This window comes from Anneissia japonica, unplaced genomic scaffold (assembly GCF_011630105.1).
Source record: "Anneissia japonica isolate Jap-2015-1 unplaced genomic scaffold, ASM1163010v1 scaffold5088_len281106_cov177, whole genome shotgun sequence".
Taxonomy (NCBI): Eukaryota; Metazoa; Echinodermata; class Crinoidea; order Comatulida; family Comatulidae; genus Anneissia; species Anneissia japonica.
The window spans coordinates 133,221-155,677 of NW_022714400.1; the positions used below are offsets into that span (position 1 = coordinate 133,221).

Here is a 22,457-nt window from a genome sequence, read left to right on the forward strand (position 1 = left end):
GTAGGTATTGAATGATTTATATGATGGACTCTTTCAGCCTAACAGACCTAATGAAGTTGTACCTGATGGGGATAAGTCCAGCCCTCAGCCTGTCAACAAAGATGTCAATCAATACATAATCATTGACCTTGAAGAAGCCACGGATTACAGGTTAGAATTGTGGGCCGAAAACGCTATCGGGCCAGGTGACCGGACAGAGTTTGATTTTTCCACTGCTGGAGCGAAGCATGAGCCTACAAGTTAGTATATAATCTTTATAATGTAATGTCATGCACATCATCTGTTTTCTGCCTCCTGGCAGGTTCACAGTCAATTTCTCCAATTTTCTCTATCATGATTTACGTTTCATGAAGGCATACAGTAGCTTTCATCTATTTCCTTCAGGTACTCTAAAAACATTACTCTCTTCCTCGAGGCCACTTTTCTATCTTTACTTCAGCAATATCTCTCAAAAGACCATCTCCTTTAAGTACATGTCCAAAACATTTCTTCTTTCTGTCTTTTATCATAAAAGTCCTTTTCTCCTTTACTCTCTCAAGAACATAGATTAGAATATTTAAACACAAACAAGATACATAGACACTTTATATACCTTGTTTAGCAAACATACTATATATTGATATTGGTGCCTACTGTATATTGAATACAATGAGTCTGCTCCACATCTATTTGAGAGCGCCGCTTATTCGAGCATTTACGGTATGTTTTTATCTGATGTAAATAATGTTATTTCTGTCCTCGTCTTGCAACTAGCTATAAGAACCTCTTCAGCTACAGAAAGTAGAAATTATAACACTGTTGGAAAACTGACAACTGCAGGATCTACTTCAGGTTTAAGACAGATTATTTTGCTTTTGGCAGAATGAAAGTTTTGTTGGCGCTACCATTTTCTTTTGATAAACTAAACATTTTATGAAATTAATTATTCATAATTTTTTTTTTCTGTTAAGTCCTGTCCACACTATTATGTTTATGTGTATTTTGTATACATTGGATATAACATATTTATTGTCGTGACATGGAATCACCTCATATGGGTGTGATATGACATGTTCTTCGCCGTGATATGACATCATCGTATTTTTATATGGCTATGATGTGACATCATATTCTTAATGGGTGTACATGTAACACCATCATGCACATTTATGTGTTATTCACTAGGAATCCCAAGTCTGTTGGAATTTGTGATTCTGCAAATGAGGAAGGTCACTTCCACAAGCATGGCAAGAATCTTCCCGGAAAATAATCCCATCTCCTGCAAATTCATATTTGCATGTTTGACTACCTTATCAATCGTCTCACAGAAGTTGATGCCAATGGGTATCAGCATGTGCAGCGAAATAAAATGCGTTACGAAAGCTCACCAGAACCAGATCTCCTGGTAGTGACTTCTTCCAAATTGGAACCACCGAATTACAGATATTTGCTACAGAAAATGTGATAGTGCGGTCAGGGCTTTACAGTTAAGCTCCTATGCTCTAAAATTGGCTGCATCGCCTAATCGCATGTATAACAACAGACTGTAATGAGATAAAACACTATGGTTAACTTGAAAATTTATCGCAAATGATTAAATTTGCACAAAATACCAGAAGTGTGAAATTGCAACTGTATTTACTACAGCAGGCAATTCATTATAATATTGAACTTTTGGAAAAGAATATTATATTCCAATCAATTATTTCAGTTTCCAAGGAGTTGCAAATCAGTTTCCCAGGAGTTGCACCATGTTATGGCAGGGTTTAATTTTAGTGATATTGGTTCTAGCAGTCTAATATACATTGATGTGTGGATTGTGCTCTGCTGGCTTGGGTTAAATTTTGAGATCATTTTTGCTTATAATTCCAGGCCTGGCTTGGTGTGGCATTAGATGTGTGCATAGTTCCATATACCATATATACTAGCGTATAAGACGAGGCCTAAAATCGTAAATTACGATCGAAAAACGGGGTATGCACAGCATACAAATTTTAGATCATTTATCATGTTCGTCTTATATGCGGATCGTCCATAACACATTAATTTGCTACTGCAATTCTACTAAAGCTACTAAATGTTAGTATGAATGTACGCAATTTTAAGTACTGAGAAATAAGATTTTGATGAACAACTAAAAAAAATGGTATTATTTAGAAGATTCGCCTTGCATTTGGCTCCATTTTTAGTCAGCTAGATGCACTATCAAGACCATAAAAGGCAGAAAAAAATGTAGGAATTTTGACGATAGAATAAGGGGTTGTCTTATTTATATGCCCAACGTACACAAATCGTCCAAAATCTTCTCGAGCTTGGGGATAAATGTGGGTCGCCTTAAGCCAGGCATTCATTTGCACCCAACGGTTGTCGGCCAACATGATTCTATGAAGAACGCCACGACGCGTGCACAACGAATCAATTTTAATGACAAACGACAGACGGCGTCGTGTACGACACAGTGAGTACCCAGCATTATACACGAGTATATACGGTAGTTATGATTTTGCATGATGATGAAAATAATGTGTTTTCTCTCCTCTCATCCTGTAACTAGCTTTGACACCCTCCTCATCAGCTACGAAAAGTAGAAATTATAACACTGCGAAAATGACAACTGCAAGATCTATTACAGGTTTTACTAGATTCTTTGGCCTTTTGCTGAATGACTATTTTTTTGGCAACTCCATGTTATAACAGCTCTAACCATCCTTTTCTTTTCAGAATCAAAACATTTTATTAAAGATTTTAATTATTCATATTATTAATAATTCAGTTTAATTTTGTTTTTCCCTAAAGTTCTGTCCATACTATCAGTCATTATGTGAACTTTGTACTTTGACCGGTGTGAAATGACATCATCATATTTATGGTGTGACATCATTAATTAATATATAGTGTTTTTCATCTAGAAATGCTAAGTCTGACCCAAGTAAATCCTAGTTTAAGGCTAGGTTACATTTTGTCATAAACCGATTTGCTTAGAACCTTTCACCAAGACCATTTTTGGTGTGAAAAGGGCTTATGTGATACAACATCATCAGATACTTTGTTACACAGAATGTGTTAGTGTGGACAGGAGTTTTATCATCCACGCTTAAAAATTGGTCACATTGCTTAATTTTTCTTTTCCATTTCAAATTTGTATTTTTTCTTTAAATTGATGCTGCTGCTGTTTCTCTATTTTAACCAAATTCAAAACTATGTAAGTAATGTATGAACATGTAAATGTGTGTTTTAATGTTTCATAATCTGATCTACGGTTCAATTTATTTACTGTATTGTCTAATGTTATATAATACTAACAATAACATTTAAAACAGAACTGTAGAGATATAGAGCATTAGTAAATTAATTTTTATCATGGCTCAACTCCAATAAAATAAATAAATTTGAAACAACGTAAAGAAAACTTGAAATCCCTCTGGAAAGCATAATGATGATAATGATAATTAAACTAGACTTACTATCCTTGCATTCAGACTGTGTTCTCGGCACATGTTCTCGGTATACGTCAATTTTTGTAGTCTGTACTCTTTTATTCATTACGACTAAAATGGCGTACAAGTGCATTTCTATATGCCTGGGAATTGTTCATGTCCTCTACTGGTGGTTGGTCATTCCAACACATTTTCGATGTTGAAGTCTATGACATCACGCTCTACTTCACAAAGATTGTGAAGTACACAGGCAGCAGTGACTAGGTGGATATTTTCAACCTGAAAGAAGTAGGAGGAAGTGATTCTGCACCCTGAAAAATCATTAATTTTTATAAGAACATACACAAATGCCTAGATGTCTGTTTCTTCACTTTTTTTGTATAACATTTATAATTTTCTATTTTGTTTTCCTGAACTTAAATACTTGGCACAATGAAGAAGAAAACTTTGTAAACTTAATAGAAAACAAAGTACATAGAAGCACATTTTGCTCCATAATTGAAGAATCTCAGTGTAGATCTCTAGATTTTCTTTTTACCTTGCTTTCATTAAGCTTATAGATGCTTCTCTAGCGCATCTTCAGCATTCCAAATGTTTGTTCTACAACAATGCGTGCACTGCTTAATGTAGTGTTGAAGCGATGTTGATCAGGGGTTAAGCGGCCAGTGTCAGAAAACCCCTTCATTAACCAGGGCAGGAGCGGATAGGCTGGATCGCCAATAAGAAAGAGAGGCACCTGGACACCTTCTATCTCTGCAGTTTGCTGTACATTGTATGAAAATCAATATTAAGTTACATAAAACATAAAATGATGGTGTTGCTTTAATTTTGATTAATCACTTATCCGAAGACAGATAACACAGAATATGAAAATCAAGCAAGATTTAAGGAGGTAATACCATTGGAAGAAGCCTTCCTGCTTGAGCTCTTTGAAACAGAGAGGAATTTGAAAGCACTCTTGCGTCATGCACGCACCCTGGCCACCCCACTAGAATATCAGTAAACCTGTGAAAATATTGTAAGCAGAAATGGTGTCAAAGAAATTATACAAAATGGCAATAAGATTGGGCAAGCGTATTAAAATATTTGCCTGGATTGTCCACCTTTCAAGGTGCCTGTCTCTTATACACATCTAGATGTGTATAAGAGACAGCCAGTATGACAGAATGAAAACCTTTACGGTTTACATAATCCTTGGCATTCTCTGAAGGGGCTGATATTTCTATGTGACTGCTGTCAATAGCTCCTACACATTGTGGGAAGTTGAGCTCATGTTGAAATCCCTCTAAAACTTCCTGCAGGTTTTCTCCACGTGGGAATGCAATAAGACTAGGTAGTAGATGGTCTTGCATTACTCCGCAAATTTCATGTGTAATTACACAAGCACTTGATGTCCCTACAGTGAAGAGCTCCCCAATCGTTCTGTATGCATCTGGAGTAGCAAGACGCCAAAGTGCAATTGCTGCACGCTTGTGAAGAGGTATGGCATTGCGGAATTGGGTGTTTTCATATTGCACATAAGGACGAATTCTATCAACAAGAATGTTGAAGGTTCTCCTCTTCATTCTAAAGTGCGTCTTCCAGTCAGCATCATTGAAAGTAGTCAATGCATACTCCCACCAATTCCGTGGACGTGGTCGAACCCACATTTGTCTCCTTATGGTATACAATTCGGTCATTTCCTGGAGAGTCATCAGTGTGATTTCTAAATGCTGTAACATTACTCTGTTCATTCTCTGTTTGAGGTGAAGAAACAAGGGTAAAATACGGCGGATGTTTGACGATGTTGGGTTATTAACATAATGTTAGAGCATAACTACAAGACCACGGAACCTTAACTTGGATGATTGGGATATCATTAGCAATATCTTAAAGCATCAAAATTGCGGATATACCGATTACTTCTGACAATGGCATGATGTTGCTTGCGCCTATACTTGGGTTTGGTTTAAAGCCTACAGTGAATCTAAGCTCCTCTTAAAATGTTACACATGCATAAATGCCAAGAACATGGTTTTATAATCTGAACGATCGTATTTCGAAAACATTTTCGTTCGGTGTGGTATGTGAAACATGTGCCGAGAACATAATGTTACGAAAACATTTTATGCCGAGTACATAATCTGAATGCGCCCTATGTCTGTTGTTAAAACAGAACATAGCTGTTCCTCTTTGACAAGAGAACTGATTGAATTTAGAAAGTAAATTAAATCATATGTATGAAAAAAAAATTATGAAAAATCACTTAACACTCTTGAGATTTGAACCAGTGCTGCAATTGTTTTAGAGTTCTAAACACATTGCTATACAATCGGACCCCCGCCGAGGTTTATGCATTTTTGTTTGTCAACCTTCTGTAATTTTACAGGTTGAGAGTGAAAATTGTTCATGTATTGCACCTAGGTTTAGCTGGTTGGAAATGCTTTAGAAAGCACAAATTGTGTAAAAACTGTTACCCATTTATTAATATTCAATATATTTAGATTGACATCACATTTTAATAATAATAATAATAACTTTATTTAATAAAGCGCAAAACAAAGACTTAAAATGATCACCAGCGCTGTACAGAATTTTAAAATATACATTTACAAAAAAAAAATTTAAAATACATAAGAAATATACATTAAAAGTATTGGAAAATATAATGATCACAAAATCACAATACCATTTAGCACATCAAAAATCTACATTGAAATAAAAGAAAACACGACATGAAAGAGAACGATAAAACACTAAAATATTTTTCGTAATATGCACATCTTTGATCTATGCTTCCACAAATCTTGAAGAAGATCAAGACCACTGTGCAAAAACGTAGGAAAACAGGATAGAAGAAAAAAAAATCAGAAAATAATATATTATTATTAAAAAAAAAAAATAAAAAAAAAATAAATTACTCTTTAATTTAATTAAATTAGTAACTTTGTGCTACTAAAAACAATGTCCTATCTCAAATTATGTAACAATATGCACTATTTTAAGTTCATCAACCATATAACTATTCTAATTGTTTTTTATTTTATACATTAAGTTATATACATCAATTATTTTTAATGTGCTAATAGCATAGTATGTGAACAGTTTTTGTTTTTTTTTTTTGGTTTAGTTGGTAGTCTAAATTAGATGCTTTTCTTATTGTAATATGATGGGTGTAAACTGTAGCATTTGATCTATATTGTACTTTTTTTAATGTAATTGGTGCAATTTTCGTTATTAATCTTACTGACATCATGAGTATTTATTGGTGCTTTCATTACAATATTACATTTTTTTTTTGAGCATGTAATTTGTAGATTGTATAGTGTATGTTCTTGACATTGTACCGAAAAGCAGACAGGATGGGAAAACTGGCCTGAGATTCTGTGTGGCGTTAAATTACTCAATTTTAGCTTCGTTACCAGGATCTAATTTAGTTGGGGAACTCTTTGTTAAACTGGCTCTTTTTTTTTTTTTTTCGTATTTCAAATGATTATAAATATATGTTAATTAAATCGAAATATTTTTAATCATTCAGGACGTACTCCAGCTACAAGTACCGGTTTGGATAAAGGAACAATCATCGGGATAGTAATTGCTGCGTTTTTAATCGTTTTAATTGTGGTTGACATCTCGTGCTGCATCGTGAACGACTGTGGACTAACAATGTGTTTCTGTGTACACTGCTGCGGACGAAGCGCTCCAGCGCCCAACAAAGCTGAGATAGAGTTGGGAGAGTAAGTAATACCCTCATTTCTTACATAGAATTACCATTTACAACAATATAAATGTACAGATTATTTTGCATAAAAAGTTTTTTTAAATATATAATATTATGTTATTTTATTTTACAGCTATAAGCAGGAATGATTTTTACTGTTTTTGTTGATCATTGTTATGTTTTATTCTAGTGCTCCAAAGGCAATGTTTTCTTTGTATTAAGTGAAATGATCTATTTACACATAAAATTACAGTAATGAAATATAAATAAAATCAAAGAACTTCTTTTTATATTTTAGTATTCAAGAATACATGTGATCAATTTGAATCCGTTTACATAGATTATAGAGGCCTTGCCAGCTAATGCCTTTAACATAATTTTGTGATTGGTTGACAGACAAAACTATGTTATTAATTATTATCATTCAGTTCTAGAGTAGATGTTATGGCTACTGCTATGTCACTGTATCATTTAATCATCCAGATATAAATTGAAATTGCATTTAATAGATTATAGTAACCTGCCAAACTTTAAATTTTAAAGCGTTGTCCACTCTATCAAAATTGATGTGACATATAGGTGTGATATGCCCATATTTGGGTGTAATAACATTATCATGCCTATATATGGGTTCATCACACAAATTTGATAGTGTGGACAGAGCGTGTTCTTTTCTTTAGAGAGAAAGAAGGTCACACAAGGTCATTAACTGTTTTGTACCAGTTGCTCTGTGTTAATGTTTTTCGTATTGTTTTGATGTATTAAACATTAAGCTAGTTTCTAAAAATTCTAAAATCTGTTGTAAGCAACATATTGAACATATACACTAAACAATAACATTTATATATTACTTTATAATTTATATACTCGGTTATATACTCAGTTACTAGTGGTAAGTGTGTTGTTAACATAAAGCTTATATAATATATTTGGTTTTTGAGAAAACTGACAATAATCATATCTTCATAATCTTGATAATTAATGATAGCATTTTGGCCTGTTTTTAAAGTCAGGACTATTGAATGGTTTGCTGGTAAATAGCTCCCTTGGTTTTTAAATGTAGTAGGCTATTCATTGAGGCTGTAGTTATCCCAGTGTTCTTGGTTTGAATCCCTCTAAAAACAAATCATAAGTGGGGTAACTCAATATTAGATGATGATTAAATATAAATAAAAAATAAGCAAAAAATAAACCTGCTGCCCCCGTCCTGCATTCTATATACAGTTCATGTGCTTTTATTGTTGAGAGGATTACAATATCATTGCATTTGTTATTTTTATAACTGCTTTAGTATTTGTATTAGGTTGCGTTTGTTAGCTATACTAGAATGCAAAACTGTGTGCGGTAAGCATGCGATTGTTTTGTTCAAATATAACAAACAGTACAAATGAAATTAGCTGCTGTCTGTGTGGTACTAGTTAATAATTATTGATTCCCGCTTACTAAACGTACCTGTAAAACTATCATCATAATCTTTTAAGAGGTGACAAGTTAATGTAAGATAAAGACAAGTCATCCAGTAATGTCCCTGTTTATATATTAGTTTGCCTTTGAACTGGATAGTTCATTCGGTATTAAGAATGTGAAGATAATGTACCTTCTGCAGGGGAAAGGGAAACGGTGCGGTTACAAGTCAACAGATAACAACCGTGGATGAGGCTACACTACCTGACGAATCAGCCAATCAGGAGATAAATAGTTGTGATGTTGCTGCCAATGGGTGTGTCTGAAGATTTAGATCTAATAATTAATAATCTAATAATTAATATAACCTAATCATTATAATGATTGAAATCAGTAACTAGTACTACTATGTTGCATTGTCACTGTACCAGATGACATCGCTTTGTTACTTAGCAACTGTTACCAAGCAATTATTACAGCTGATGTAAGTTGTCTGTGCACATATTTAAATATAATTTTTAGTTCACAAATGAAGATATAATGTCATAAGATTAGATATAAATTTAGATATCAGTTGACAAGCTTGGTACTCGGGCTTAGCTGGGTAGCATTGCTGTGTAACAGAAGATGTCGTGTATTGCTATGATCAGTGGCATAATACTCTAACCCCTACACCCATTATTATAATATTTTGCACTATTTACCTAATCGATGGCTGAAGCAAGTATGCATATTGGCATACATAGTTTGACAGCTATATTTGAACTTTGTGCACCTGCATGTATATGAAGATATGCAAATGAGGCTATATTAATTTTTAAAAGATGCTAAGAAACTAGTAGAAATTAGTCTGATCAGCTTGAAGATATTCAGGTATAAACTAGACCAGTTACATATAGAATCATTACTAATGTCCATGAACACTGGTCTGCACAGTAGAAAGCAGGTCGTATACAACTACATCTTGACCTGATATTATAAGATAGCATGCATTGTAGTTTAGCCATTATGCAAAACTAATAATAGTTTTGTTTAATCTTTAGACATTTATGTTTATATATTTTCTATTTTATTTTACTAAAAATTATGATATATAATGTAGATCAGTTGTATTTAAATCATTTAAAAAAAATCTTGAATTCAATAAATAATTTTAAAAAAAAACTTCAATAATTTTGTAAAAATCCAACTTTTTTAATATTAGCAAACAAAAATAAACAGAATGTGTATAACATAACTTGTGCTTAATTTATATTGGGGGAACAAACATACACCCGACCTGTGACAATTTCCAAGAATTGCCCAAAAAAGTTTATGATGATGTCATTCTTCATATGGAAATCCAAGGTATTTGTCACATGAAAGGATATAAACATAGTTTACAATAAATTACTGGTAGAGTTGATAGTTATATATTAATGTATGATATCTTTTCACTTTATTTTCCAATCTCCTGATCCTTTCTTTCATTTCACTCATTACTCTGTTGATACTTTATATACTGACAACTATGCAGTTTGAACAGATCTTTCAAGCCCTGGATGCTTGCTTTTACCATGTAGGTATTTTGTTAAAATACCTCTATGGTGAGAATCAGCACTTCTAGATTCATTATACGAATGTGACATGCTAATAGTACTTTCTGATATGATTTATATTATGTAATATTTTTTATTATGAAATATTAATCTTATTATTTTCTTAGCCATTCGTGTATTTTACTTCATTTTCTTTGGTTTACACTTTTTGACAGTGCAAATGCAGACGAAAGATGGCACTTGTTTATACTTTCATATTATTGTTTGATTTAATATTTGTATGCTGGACATGACAGCATGGACATGTTTGGATTGTTAACATGTGTGGTGAGACAGGTAATACACCTGAATCTTGCAGTAAGAACAAAAGATACGAACACCCAACTGCCCACCCCAAATTTCCCAGCCCCAACTAAATTTTGTGACTGCTATAATATTCCTAGGGGTCAATGAACCTTTCAGTAGTCAATCAACTGAATAATTGACCAATCAGAACATAGCCAGGATTACGTATATCTTACGCTATTGCTTTGTTTTGTGGGATATTAGTAATAAGTAGCTTTTGATTTGTGTGATGACACGACGCTAGAACGGAATCGCTCATGCGTGACCGTCCTACCTGGCGTCCTATGTTCTCTGCATATTTAGATTTGGCCAAATTGCGTTCCAGAATCTATTCGACGAGGTGACTTTTAGTGACGTCATTATGTTCTATGTCCTACCGTCGTTGTGCAATCGAAAGCTCCCAAATATCCAAGGGTAGGAAGGTCTATTTCACCAAATGAAAATCAAATTTATAGCTCAAAATTGTATGTAAATACCATAGATTTTGTGTTGGTGGTTTTTAATACATTAAACTTAAGTTCTTCTGCAGAAATGTATTAACTGTACCATATCGCACCTCTAATCTTGTCTAACATGTATTATGGATACTTACTAATACTTTTTTATTAGTTTTCTTTGTATGGTTTTAAAATCATGCCCATTATATTTTAGTTATTTTTGTGTCGTTCATAATTTCGATATCAACTTCAGATGGGAAGACGGATAGAAATCTCTTTTAAATTACTGATATGTATTTATTTTTTTATGACACTTTTCCTTGAAATTCAGGTAATTTTTAAACAAATATTCCTAAAAATCTAAGAAGAGTTCATTCGTGGAGTCATATGCACTTGAAAGGGAGGTCCTAATAGAAGCCATTACAAGTTTAAAATCAGAATAACGCTGAAATAAAGAATAAATCCGAAACCATTGTCTATAGCCCATCAACATTCTCTACAGTATAACTTGTGACCAATAAATTTATTCTCACTCATGATATGAAATAATAAAATACATGGATTATTAATAATACAATTTTGCCATCATTTAATTTAGAACAATGATATAGTGTAATATTACAAAGGAATATTTTACTAATTTTTAATGGTTATATGGTATTATTTTTTTTATTGCTACTCTTTACTACTATTATAATAATAATAATAATATACCTAATTGAACTTTTTTTTAACATAGTAAAACTTGTTCCAGCAAAAGTTGTTCTACAAAAAATTATCAGATTGGAGACCAAGAAAAAACTACCATAAAGCTAACGTTAACTTAAAAACAATTATTCTAAATAATATGGGAATTTTGAGTTTAAGTATCTAGTATGCAGTGATTACAGTAACTTTCAAATTAAGAGAATATTGTATTGAATCTTCATTAAAGGTATATTACTGTTAATTGTTGATATTTATAAAATTTACGCTGTTCTTGGAGTTACTTGATACGGTGAAATCATTTTCAATATACAAGACAACAGTTTAATGAATTATTTATTAAAATTCTCAGTTTTATATCTAGGTAAGAGGGGTTGCTTAGGTTGTAATATTGTTTTGTATTTATCCACAGTAATTACACTGCTGTTAAATATACATTCAGTGATGAGTAGTGAAAAAGCAAGGTGATTTTTGTAATGTTTATATCACCAGAAGTGGAAGGTTGAGGGTTCACTTATGCATCAATATTTGTAGAATATTCACATTTAACAAAGCATGTTATTAATTAATCAAGCATTCCAATACATGATAAATGTTGGTGCATGTAGATGAATATCCTCACTTATTATTGCACTTGTATATTAAACAAACACATTGACAAGTATGTGTTTCAGGTTCTTATTTGGTGTCAGATATTCAGATTTCATGTGGATGTGTTTATAAAGCCTCTCTGAATTTAACACAGTAGAATTCTGTTCCAATTTAAATATACAATGCAAGTATAGTAATATTGATAATTTCACAGATTTTGTCCCAGACAGAAATCTTTTGAGGGCTGAATATATCAGTAGTAAACATATTGATTATGGTGGCTGTTTTTCTGATACTAAATGAGAATTAATTACACCAGGAGACATAGTAAATTGGTTGCACAATTATATTGTTGACGCACTTTTCCTCCCTATGTCACAAGCAGTGAAGAAGCCGGAGCTGGTAAAGGCGGTAAGGTTGCCTATTCGGAGATCCGGGAAGATGGTGATGGTAGCGCTCCAACTGAAGCACCTGTAGAAAAGGACAAACTAATGGGGTGTGTAAGAAAAGATTAACATTAACATCCATTAATACTAGAAGGTCAACTAATGCGTATTTGATCAAAGATTAACTTGCTCATGTACATTTTGTACTTCCACCCTCTGCTTGGATGCAGGAAAATTTCTAATTGCATTTTATTTTCTTTTCCTTTTTTTTTTTCCCATTCAAAATATACTTAATTATCTCTTTAAAAATGATATAGTTTTATTACAACTACTTTGAAAAAATGTTTTCTGCTTACTCAAGTGGCGTAGAAGATAATCCAATGTTTCAATTAAATGTAGTTGTGATATAAGTATTGCTTTCGCATTATTTAGCCTCTATCAAATTTAAATAGAAATTACGTTCTGTCATAAAAATTTGAAACTTTTCTTTAGTCTGATAACCTAATGTATTAAAAGTGGAATGTTACTACATGATTATCACCCTAATGTACTATACACATAATTGTCCACTCCCGGTTAAGTTATCACTTCATACCGAATGCTAGTTTTCTGTGTGCCATCCCGTTTGCAATGTAGAATTTTTCATTCACTTTGCATCTCTACACCCAACCCTCTCACAGATTAGACACTGAGCAAGCGCCCCAAACGGATGAAAAAACGCCCATGCTAAGCAACCAGGATAAAGCTGCCATTGTGGCAGACCCTGTACCAGCAGCTGATGGAGACGCAAAATCTGAGCCACCTGCAACTAGCCCTGCTAGTGAGACCCCTGCTGAGCCCCCATCCATTTCTACCCCAGAACAGAACGCCACAGACAAGCCTGAAACTAAAGGGTGTGTGTTAACCGCTAATAATAAGGCCAAGATACAATAAATCCTGTCCACCATTAAAAAAAAACGCATTTCCTCGGACCCCAAACTGCAATTTTATAGCTTTATACGAGTTAAGAAAAAAAAAACCTTTCGAATTACAAAGAAGTTGGCCACCATTATATCATCATCATTTGCCATATTCGTGTTATCATTTTCATTTTCAACTCATGGTTGAATCATTGTGGACAGAATTCATTGTTGATAGGCCTTCACATTTTTTTTTTTTTTATTGGAATTCTGAAATCCTGAATGCAGTTCTATGCCAATCTGTTAAAAATAATAATAATATTAGTACTTAAAAATTAATTTTTAGAAATTATGATGATTAAGATTTTTTCCATGTTCATTGGTATCTCAAAATGAAATGTCGGAAACTACACATAGATCGGTATACTGCTGCATTCTGGGTATAAACACAACTTTCCCTGCATCTCTTTGTAAAAAAAAAAATCGAATCACTTTTTCATTGGTTCCAATCATTAACAATAAAAAAAAAATAAACATTTGCAAAATTAATTGGCAATTCAGATTTAAGAAGTGTAGAGCTTGTTGTGCTTAATGTTTGACTGTTGTTTAGTAGTTATGTTTTATGTCATTTGTGACTCATTTTATCAGGTGTATGTGTCTATTGTGAGTCACAAATAGATATATTTTGCCCTCTTGCACTTGCTACAGTATTATATATTGACTGTAGACTGTTTATTAACATAATTAACATTCAGAACCTAAAAAGTAGAGCTATGACTTTACTGTTTAAATGGATAGAGGGCGTTCTCTAGTTAGATTGAATTTATATAGAGGGCGCCTTATATCCTGTATTAGCTCTGTTATAACCTAAATGTAACTTTTCAATTTGCATCTGCAACTAACATTATCCACTTACTAACCTCACTAATTGTAAACCTAATCCACTGGCAATAGAAACAGTTCACTGCATGTTTGAAATGTGGGTAACGGTGTACATTATATACTTTGCTCATGTAAGTGCATATTTTAATCCGATTATGGTTAAAGTTGTATATCTATACTTTATATTATAGTAGTTATACAGTATACTGTCCTATATAGTAGTCCATATATACTATGTATTTTTTGTTTTATTCAGTGTCCTCCAATTAATTCAAGTTAATTGCAGGTGGATTGGAATCTAAATAACAAATTGACCTAGAATTACAAGGGTTTCAACAAAGCATTTTGATCAATTCAATGATTGAACATATTTTTAAAAAATCCGCTATATGTTAATAAAATCCACTAATAACTTTTAAATTCCGATTGGGATCCTTTAATTCTGACAAACAATGCTGCCATAACCATCTTTAGGAGTTTTTTTCCCTTTTTTTTTTCTGTTCTTATTTATCTTACAATTTTATTATTTTGAAAAGTATCAGTATGTATCTTGGAATAAACATATAAAGCAATATAAAAAAGGAAAATTTCAGTAGAGACCTATGCTACTCCTTAAAGATGTATTGTCCCATGAAAAATACCAAAAAAAGATAAAAATAATTTTTGAAATTAATAAATTGTATTACCCATAATTTCACAGCGAAAAATGATAGAAACATTTCCAGTCACTGGAAGTGTTTTATTAACACTATCCAGTATAATCCGTGTACACTTTTTAAAATTCAATGTATTCTATGCTGGATTGGATTTATTTGGTGTAATCACCAATGATAACCCATAAAAGACTTATTTATAGTGGGGTCTTCTAGTGGTGATTGGGCAGTGCACCAGGCGAAAATCTAGTACTGTACTCTTTTTACGAAGAGTGTACTGCGTTCTGTATTGTGAACTTGGGGCACAACGGCTTAAACGTCTCATCTCGTCTATCTTAACTTGCATTTCAGCCCTCCAGCTAAAATACAAGGAAAGCAGTGATGGGAATTGAACCAGGGACCCAAAAGGTCTCCACGGTTCAGCTCACACACAGTGGCTACCACCAGTTTAGCCGACTGAGCTCAATTTAATAATTTGTATGTTACTGCAAAATAAGCAAGTTAATATTAGAATTATTTTAATGGCCTTTTAGGGGACCATCCATCAAACAAATTTTAAAATATTACTATTATTTCAAAGTTAGCATGCTGCATGGCTTCTGCTTTTGCAAAGTAGTAGGTTGTTGGCAAAGAGCCATGTTTACACTCAGCGATACTAACTTTACCATTTTTGTTCCTTTTTCCTCCTCGTCTCTATGACAACAGCGGGAGTGACGGAACAGCAGAGTAATTATCTTGCTTACTGTGAGTTGATGAGTATTTTTTAAAATTTTGTTCTTTAAAATCAAACGCAGCCTGCGTTTGGTTCAATATAGAGCAAGTCAAACACAGTTTGATAGGGGTATTGTTATGCCTAGGGTGTGTATATATTACTGTACTGCCCATGTTGATAAGGTGATGTCAAAATGAATCAATTCAGGTGAAAGTTCCCATTTTTTTACTAGATATAAGAGAGTCCGCTTAAGGTTTGTCCAAACTATCAAATTTTCTTAGAAAAAAAAACTATTGTATGCCCATAGTCATGATGTGCCTATATATGGTCATGATGTGATGTCATCATGACCATATTTAGGCATGTTTTTGTCAAATAAGATTGATTCCCTTATGAACGCCAATGGGTTTTTTTTTCATAAACAGAAGATTCCTTCGGAATGGTAGATAGTCTTTTATTTTTTTTTTAAGGGTTTCTTAAGGTACATTCATCTTAATCAAAATCACAATTCTGATTGGGTGTTGTTATATGTATGGATTTGATTAGGACACAGCATCCAAATCAGAATTAGGAATTTGTTTAAGACTGGCGTAACAAATAACCCACTGCCTTTACTTAACCCTTCAAAAATGTTTTGTTGTACTGTATGTTGAAAGGGATTTAGATTTACTTGGATTTATTCGGTGTAAACACCAAGAATAGCCCACGAAAGTCTAGAAGAAGACTTATTTCCAGTGGGCTCCTTCTGGTGGTGATTGGGCAGTACCCCGGGAGACAATCCCCTACTCTTTTCCGAAGAGTGTACTGCGTTCTTTAACATGCACATGGGCCATAAATGTACACAGGACCAACGGCTTAAACGCCTCATCCAAAAGATGGTGCGCTATAATTGTAACTTGTATTTCAGCCCTCTAGCTGAAACACAAGGAGAGGCAGCGATGGGAATTGAACCGGGGACCTAGAGATCTCCAAGGTTCAGGGCACACAGCGGCTACCACCAGATTAGCTGACTGAACTAAGCTGCTCTCTCTTTTCCCACCTGGATTGATCTTTTTGACATCTGATATTTACGCTGCATTTGGTATTTGTGTGTAAATATGATTTTATATATAAAATATATATTACAAAACATGATTGTGTGGGCTTCGGATTTGACTCAAACGCATGGTTTGTGTGTGTGCACCATACTTCATTACATTATCCTTCTGCTTATATCTTCTCTTTTCTCTCAACTTTTACTATCTTCCTCTGTAATATTATATTATTCTCTTTAATCTTTTTCTTTTTACAATAACGTAGTTACTGTGTAGGAGAAAAAAGTGAATGTGGGACACATAGCAGTCAAACTTATTGTATATTCGTAGTTGTGTAGGCACAAACTAAGTATTGTAATTCTACTATAGTCATGCTACAATGATGTTCACAGATTCTCTGAAACTTTATCCACACTATCAAATTTTATGACAAATACCCATGATTTGCTCATGAATATATTTCCATTTATATATATGTATGTATATATATATATGACATGTTCATATATGACATGTTCATATATGCATATGATATGACATGTCCATATATGGATATGTTACTACGTCATTAAAAAAAATTGTGTGTGTAATATTTCTTTGGTTATTCTTTTGATCTATTTTCTGTTAATGCTGTTTGTATCATTAGCATATAGTTTGTGCGTCATGCTATGAATGACCTATTAGTTTTGAAAATCCAGTACTGTATTATATTATGTAATATTCCGTTAATTTTGATAGGTTGTGTATTTCGAATAAATATGATACTACAGTAAGTTTGCTAGTATCTTCAGATCTTGATGCATGGTTGGGAAATTTAAGATGTTGTATACTGTTTGTATTGTTAGTAACAAAATACAACTTTTTATTTTAGCATAAAGTCTTCAGTTGTGTTTTTTTGGGTTTTTTTATGTACTGTATATATAAAATGAGATAATTTTATGTATTTCTATGAATGTCACTGCACTGATAATGATGTGATATCCTAATATATAATATTCAAATAAATGACCCCTTAAATAAACAACTCCCTCGATTAATCGCCTCAGGGCATTTATTTTTTCCCTGAATACTAACCTAGCCTAGTATTCCCAAATTTTCAATATTGCCTTCAACAGTAACACATTTTCACAGTAAAATTGTGCTGTAGTTCACATTTACAGTGAAATTAAGTGGTGTTTGAGTATACACATGTATCTGTTTTACACCCAAAAAAATTAATGCCTCTCATTGAATAAATGCCCTATTTGAATAATTATGGTACAGTATCTCAATTGTTTATTCTTTTAATGTTTTTTTTTTTTTTTTTTTTTTTTTCTAACATAAACTATTTTTTTTTTTTTTTTTTTGCTAACCTAACCTACAGTACTCTATTCCCAAATTTTCAATATTCCCTTCAATTTTTGCTTGACCTTGTGATTTCAAACACTTGGATATCATGATGAACCACTACCATTATGTGTTGCTATTTCATCCATTGTTTGATCTCACTGTTTATTTCGTGTCTTCCTAGTTATGATGAAACAGTTTTGGCGAGACTCATTTTTACCTTGTTAGCGAATTGAGTGCACCTCACTTGATATCATATGTGGTGTGGCGATGTAAGCTTCATACCTACTTCAGAAGCAAAAAATTAATGTATATATCAGGATATTCAATGGCAGTGCACAATTTTGCACAGCAGCATGTGTACTTACTGGCCAAGAAATCATCAATGGGCAGTTAGTTTTGCGAAACGAGGACTAAGTCTTGCCTAAGTTGTATTATCATTTTTTTGTTTTAGCTTATACAGTAATGTATACACTGCTGTTTTATGAGCTTTAAATTTATAAAACCTCCAAGGGTAGAACACTTTCACATTAATATACTTAATCCGTAATATTTATAATTATTAGCTTATAAAATTATTTTTGATGATTTGATAACCAATTAAACAACTTATTTTGTTGTTGCAGTGAGCTTGCTGATCCTGAGTATGTTGACTATTGATGAGAACAAAACTAGGAAGCTCTACAATCGTCTTTACTATCACTTTACAAGGAAGAACATTTCTAAATTATTGGAAAAATGATCGTGCAAGATTCTACGTAAAGAAATTTTTTTCCTTAAAAATTGAATGATTGATACATTACTATGAAATATTTATCAAAAGTTGTTTGTCAGCTGACCTGTGATTGGACAATGGCAATTAGTTAGAATCATAATCTTTTGAATTTCAACCAATCACGAGTACCGGATCAGTCACATGACGAGGTGTTCTTTCCCCTAGTGTTTTGCTCTTGCTAATGGTATCATGTGTTACAATATGGATCTTTTTCTATAAAAATGTTTAATGCATATATTTCCCCTTTAAAATTAGTTACCTTTTAAATTTAGGTTTTAAGGGGATCATAAATTGTTGTTTTGGAAAAAAAAAATCCTTAAATAATTGATAGAATTTCACAATTATTTTGATCAAAATGGATTTAAATTTGCTTGATTTTTGTGAATTGTATAAAGATACAGATGAGTGTGCCAAGTTTTTATGATGACCTTTCAACTGTTTGTCGTTACATTATTTGAAAGTCTTTTGATTTTTACATCAATTTAAATGTCAAACGAGATAAATCAGAAAATTTCTCCTGGAGATAATGTAGACATAGGATCAGTTAGGATGTTTTTCTTATATTGTTTTCAAGTGCAAGTATGTAAGATTAAATGAATGAAAAGAGAATGAGGACGACTATGTGAGTTGCAGCAGGTTAACTCGCAGATCCGGTACTACTATGTATGCTATGCATATAGCACAATATACAATATGTATACGTATCATACATATGTCCTTATAAAGAGCAAAATATAAAAAAAATCGTCTGAAATATTCAGTTCATATATACTATGTACAGTTCATATATGGAGTACTATATGAATGTTGCTGAAGAAACCCATGTTGATTGTGTCAACTGGATCGGCACTACCATCGTTCTGCACGTTAACTTCCTCTATGAAATTCAAAATTTTTGCATAAAATGCAAGTGGGAAAAAAAACAAAAATTTGTTTCCATGGAAACCTGCTGCATGTTTGGAATGATGCAAAATAAACATAAGATGTCAGTGGAACTTAGTTTTTGCTACGCCTCTTTTTTCCTTTACCCTTTACCCTGTATCACTTCACGCAGGTTGAACTTTTAGGTTTAGTTTAATCGCATCAAATGTGTTCAGGAGTTTGTACATACTACAGAATACCATATGAGCCAGGTATAGTCTGTTTAGATGATTGTCAGTCCCATTTACTAATATGATGTATAAATTTAGCAATAGGTTACAGCATGCAGCGCCCTCTTATGTCAAACGATTCTCACAAATCATTTACTTACCACAGAACAGCTATATCACTGCAATACGTAATGACCCGAGCATTTTATTGTTGGTTGTGGTCTCTGAGCAAGTGGTATCAAATGAAAAATGTTAATGGACAATATTTGGACATAACATTAGTATGTCTACCAAGTGGAGACTTCTCGTGCATTTTGACTGTACATAACTCATATTCTGTGGACATTTAAATGTGTTGCCTGTGATGATAGAATTGAGTTTTAATTCTCTATGGGCCTATCGAACTTGTTTATATACATGGCCCCACCTTAAAGACAATAAATGATCAGTTTGTGTAAAGGTGGCTACATAATATGCTATTTTTATCAACAGGAAATATAAAATATACAGCATTACAATGCATTATATAGGTCCTATTTATCCACTAGACTCGTGTATGTATTTCTAATATTGAACATGTAGAATAGTTATTTTCAAGAATGGTTTATGGTAACTATATTCTCATATTGTCTGTCTGTCAAAAAGAAAAATGTAGAAATGAATGAAAAAAAAAATGAAGTTTTGTGTAGTTAACAAATTTGTAGCATAGATTATTTAATTATTATTATTATTATTATAAAAAATACCAAAGCCAATGTTAGCACTTGTGGAATTTCGTTTTTTTTGTTTCAAAGGCAACAATGACTAAGCCAATACCAATACTGAAGATTGTGTCAAAGTTTGAAGAAGTTATTTTGCATTTTTTAATTTGTTTACTGGTATTTCTAGGTTGTGTTGTCCTTATAGATGTGTATGTTTTGATATGGGAGGGCTTGAAAGATCCATAATTATTATATTAATGATCATAGATTAATTATTATAGCTTGATTATTGCAATCACTCGATAATGCTGATTATAATTATTGAGTATAATTATTATTGAGTTTATTATGGTAGTAGCCCTGCATGGTAATACATTGTCTATATTATACTGTAAGGATTAAATTTATCGTACTAGTGATGGGAATTATCCCTTGATAGGTATGATAAATTGTATACGATTTCTGTAAATCTGATGTTTAAAGTAAAGTCGATGACGTGTTATAATTGTTTGATAGCAAGTAGAAATTCTTTTTTGTATTGGCTTTAATTTGTTGACAGCCAACTGTTAAAACTTATAATCGTTTCTTTATGCAGTCGTATAATCGATCTGCAATCAGAAAAGTAAGGTATTGATGCACTTGTGTGTTTTTTCTGTTGCAGTTTTTTTTTGTTGTTGTTAAAAGTTCAATCAAAAGTAAACAATTTAATTTGATCCTTAAAATGCACTTGGAAGATCTAGCAACTTGTACAAAACTCAGCACTTTTCATGTGCACCATTTTTACTGGAAATTTTTGAAGGAAGTGGATTTTGTAACATTTAAAAAAAAAAAACATAAAACTGTAAACTAGAGCTTGGGTACGGGTATTTTTCTGGAAGCGATTTTGACTGGTTTTTGCAAATTATGCTACTATTTCGGATAACAGGAAGGATAGCAGTTGAATGAAATTGAACAAATTGAAAAGAAATTTTAAAAGCCATGCATTTCCCCCAAAATGTATGGATCAAATTACAGGGCCTCACCATCGTGATGGAAAATGAAAATTGGCCAGAGGGTGTTTTTTTAAGGCCCAAGTTACTAATGTAAAGAAAAGCATTGGTTAAACAACATGCCAAGCCATCTACAGTAGTTTTTAAGCAGATGCCTCATGATTAAAGGTGCATTACCTCAAAGTAATACTCGGATGAGATTGTGAGACAATCCAATGTGTTTTAAAGTAGGTTACATCATGTCCATACATTTCAATACTGACGTTTAGATAGGGGTTTAATTTCATTGTTGAATTGTAATATTTCAATCTTGGTAACGAGGCAATTTTCAATCCTTGAGAACTTGTCTAGTGTGTAATAAAGTAGTTGTGATTTTAGTGAAAACTTGCATATGTCTACTTCTTTCTTTGTTGTGAGTTTTTAACATCCATTACATGTGAAAATTGAGTCTGAATTAGGAGTCGTTCACAATTATCAGCATTTTCACAAGTGTACAAACAGTACCATGGGGGAAGGTGTAGACAAATTTGTACACTTTACATAGGCTAACCTTTACAAACATTGATTCAAAATACTGTAATATTTAATAGATTTTTATGAGCAACTAAAATGTAACCAGGGATTAAGGCATTTTTATGCAACCAAATACAGTACACAAAAAAATAATGCACAAAAAATAATGTAGAATGATCTGTCAAAATTACAATAGATCATTACAAGGTGAATTTTTGAGGCGTTTTCCAGATTTCACCATGGAGAAAGTATCACACGCACGCACTGATAACAGATCCCTTTCTGCTCTGTGTGAACAATCAACAATGTAGTGGCAATGTACGCCATGATTTCTATGGAATCGCACTCATGACTGACGTA

General features: G+C 32.7%; 1 protein-coding gene across 1 annotated transcript; it reads left to right on the plus strand.

Annotated features, from left to right (window-relative positions):
- The first annotated feature begins 7 nt into the window (after nucleotides 1–7).
- LOC117109015 (neural cell adhesion molecule 1-B-like) lies at nucleotides 8–21,968 on the plus strand. The gene is made up of 7 exons (XM_033251237.1): nucleotides 8–239; nucleotides 2,534–2,611; nucleotides 6,934–7,132; nucleotides 8,723–8,836; nucleotides 12,519–12,632; nucleotides 13,203–13,415; nucleotides 18,655–21,968. Exons 2-7 carry the CDS (start codon nucleotides 2,587–2,589, stop codon nucleotides 18,686–18,688), a joined length of 699 nt encoding a protein of 232 aa, XP_033107128.1. The 5' UTR covers nucleotides 8–239; nucleotides 2,534–2,586; the 3' UTR covers nucleotides 18,689–21,968.
- Nucleotides 21,969–22,457: the final 489 nt, after the last annotated feature.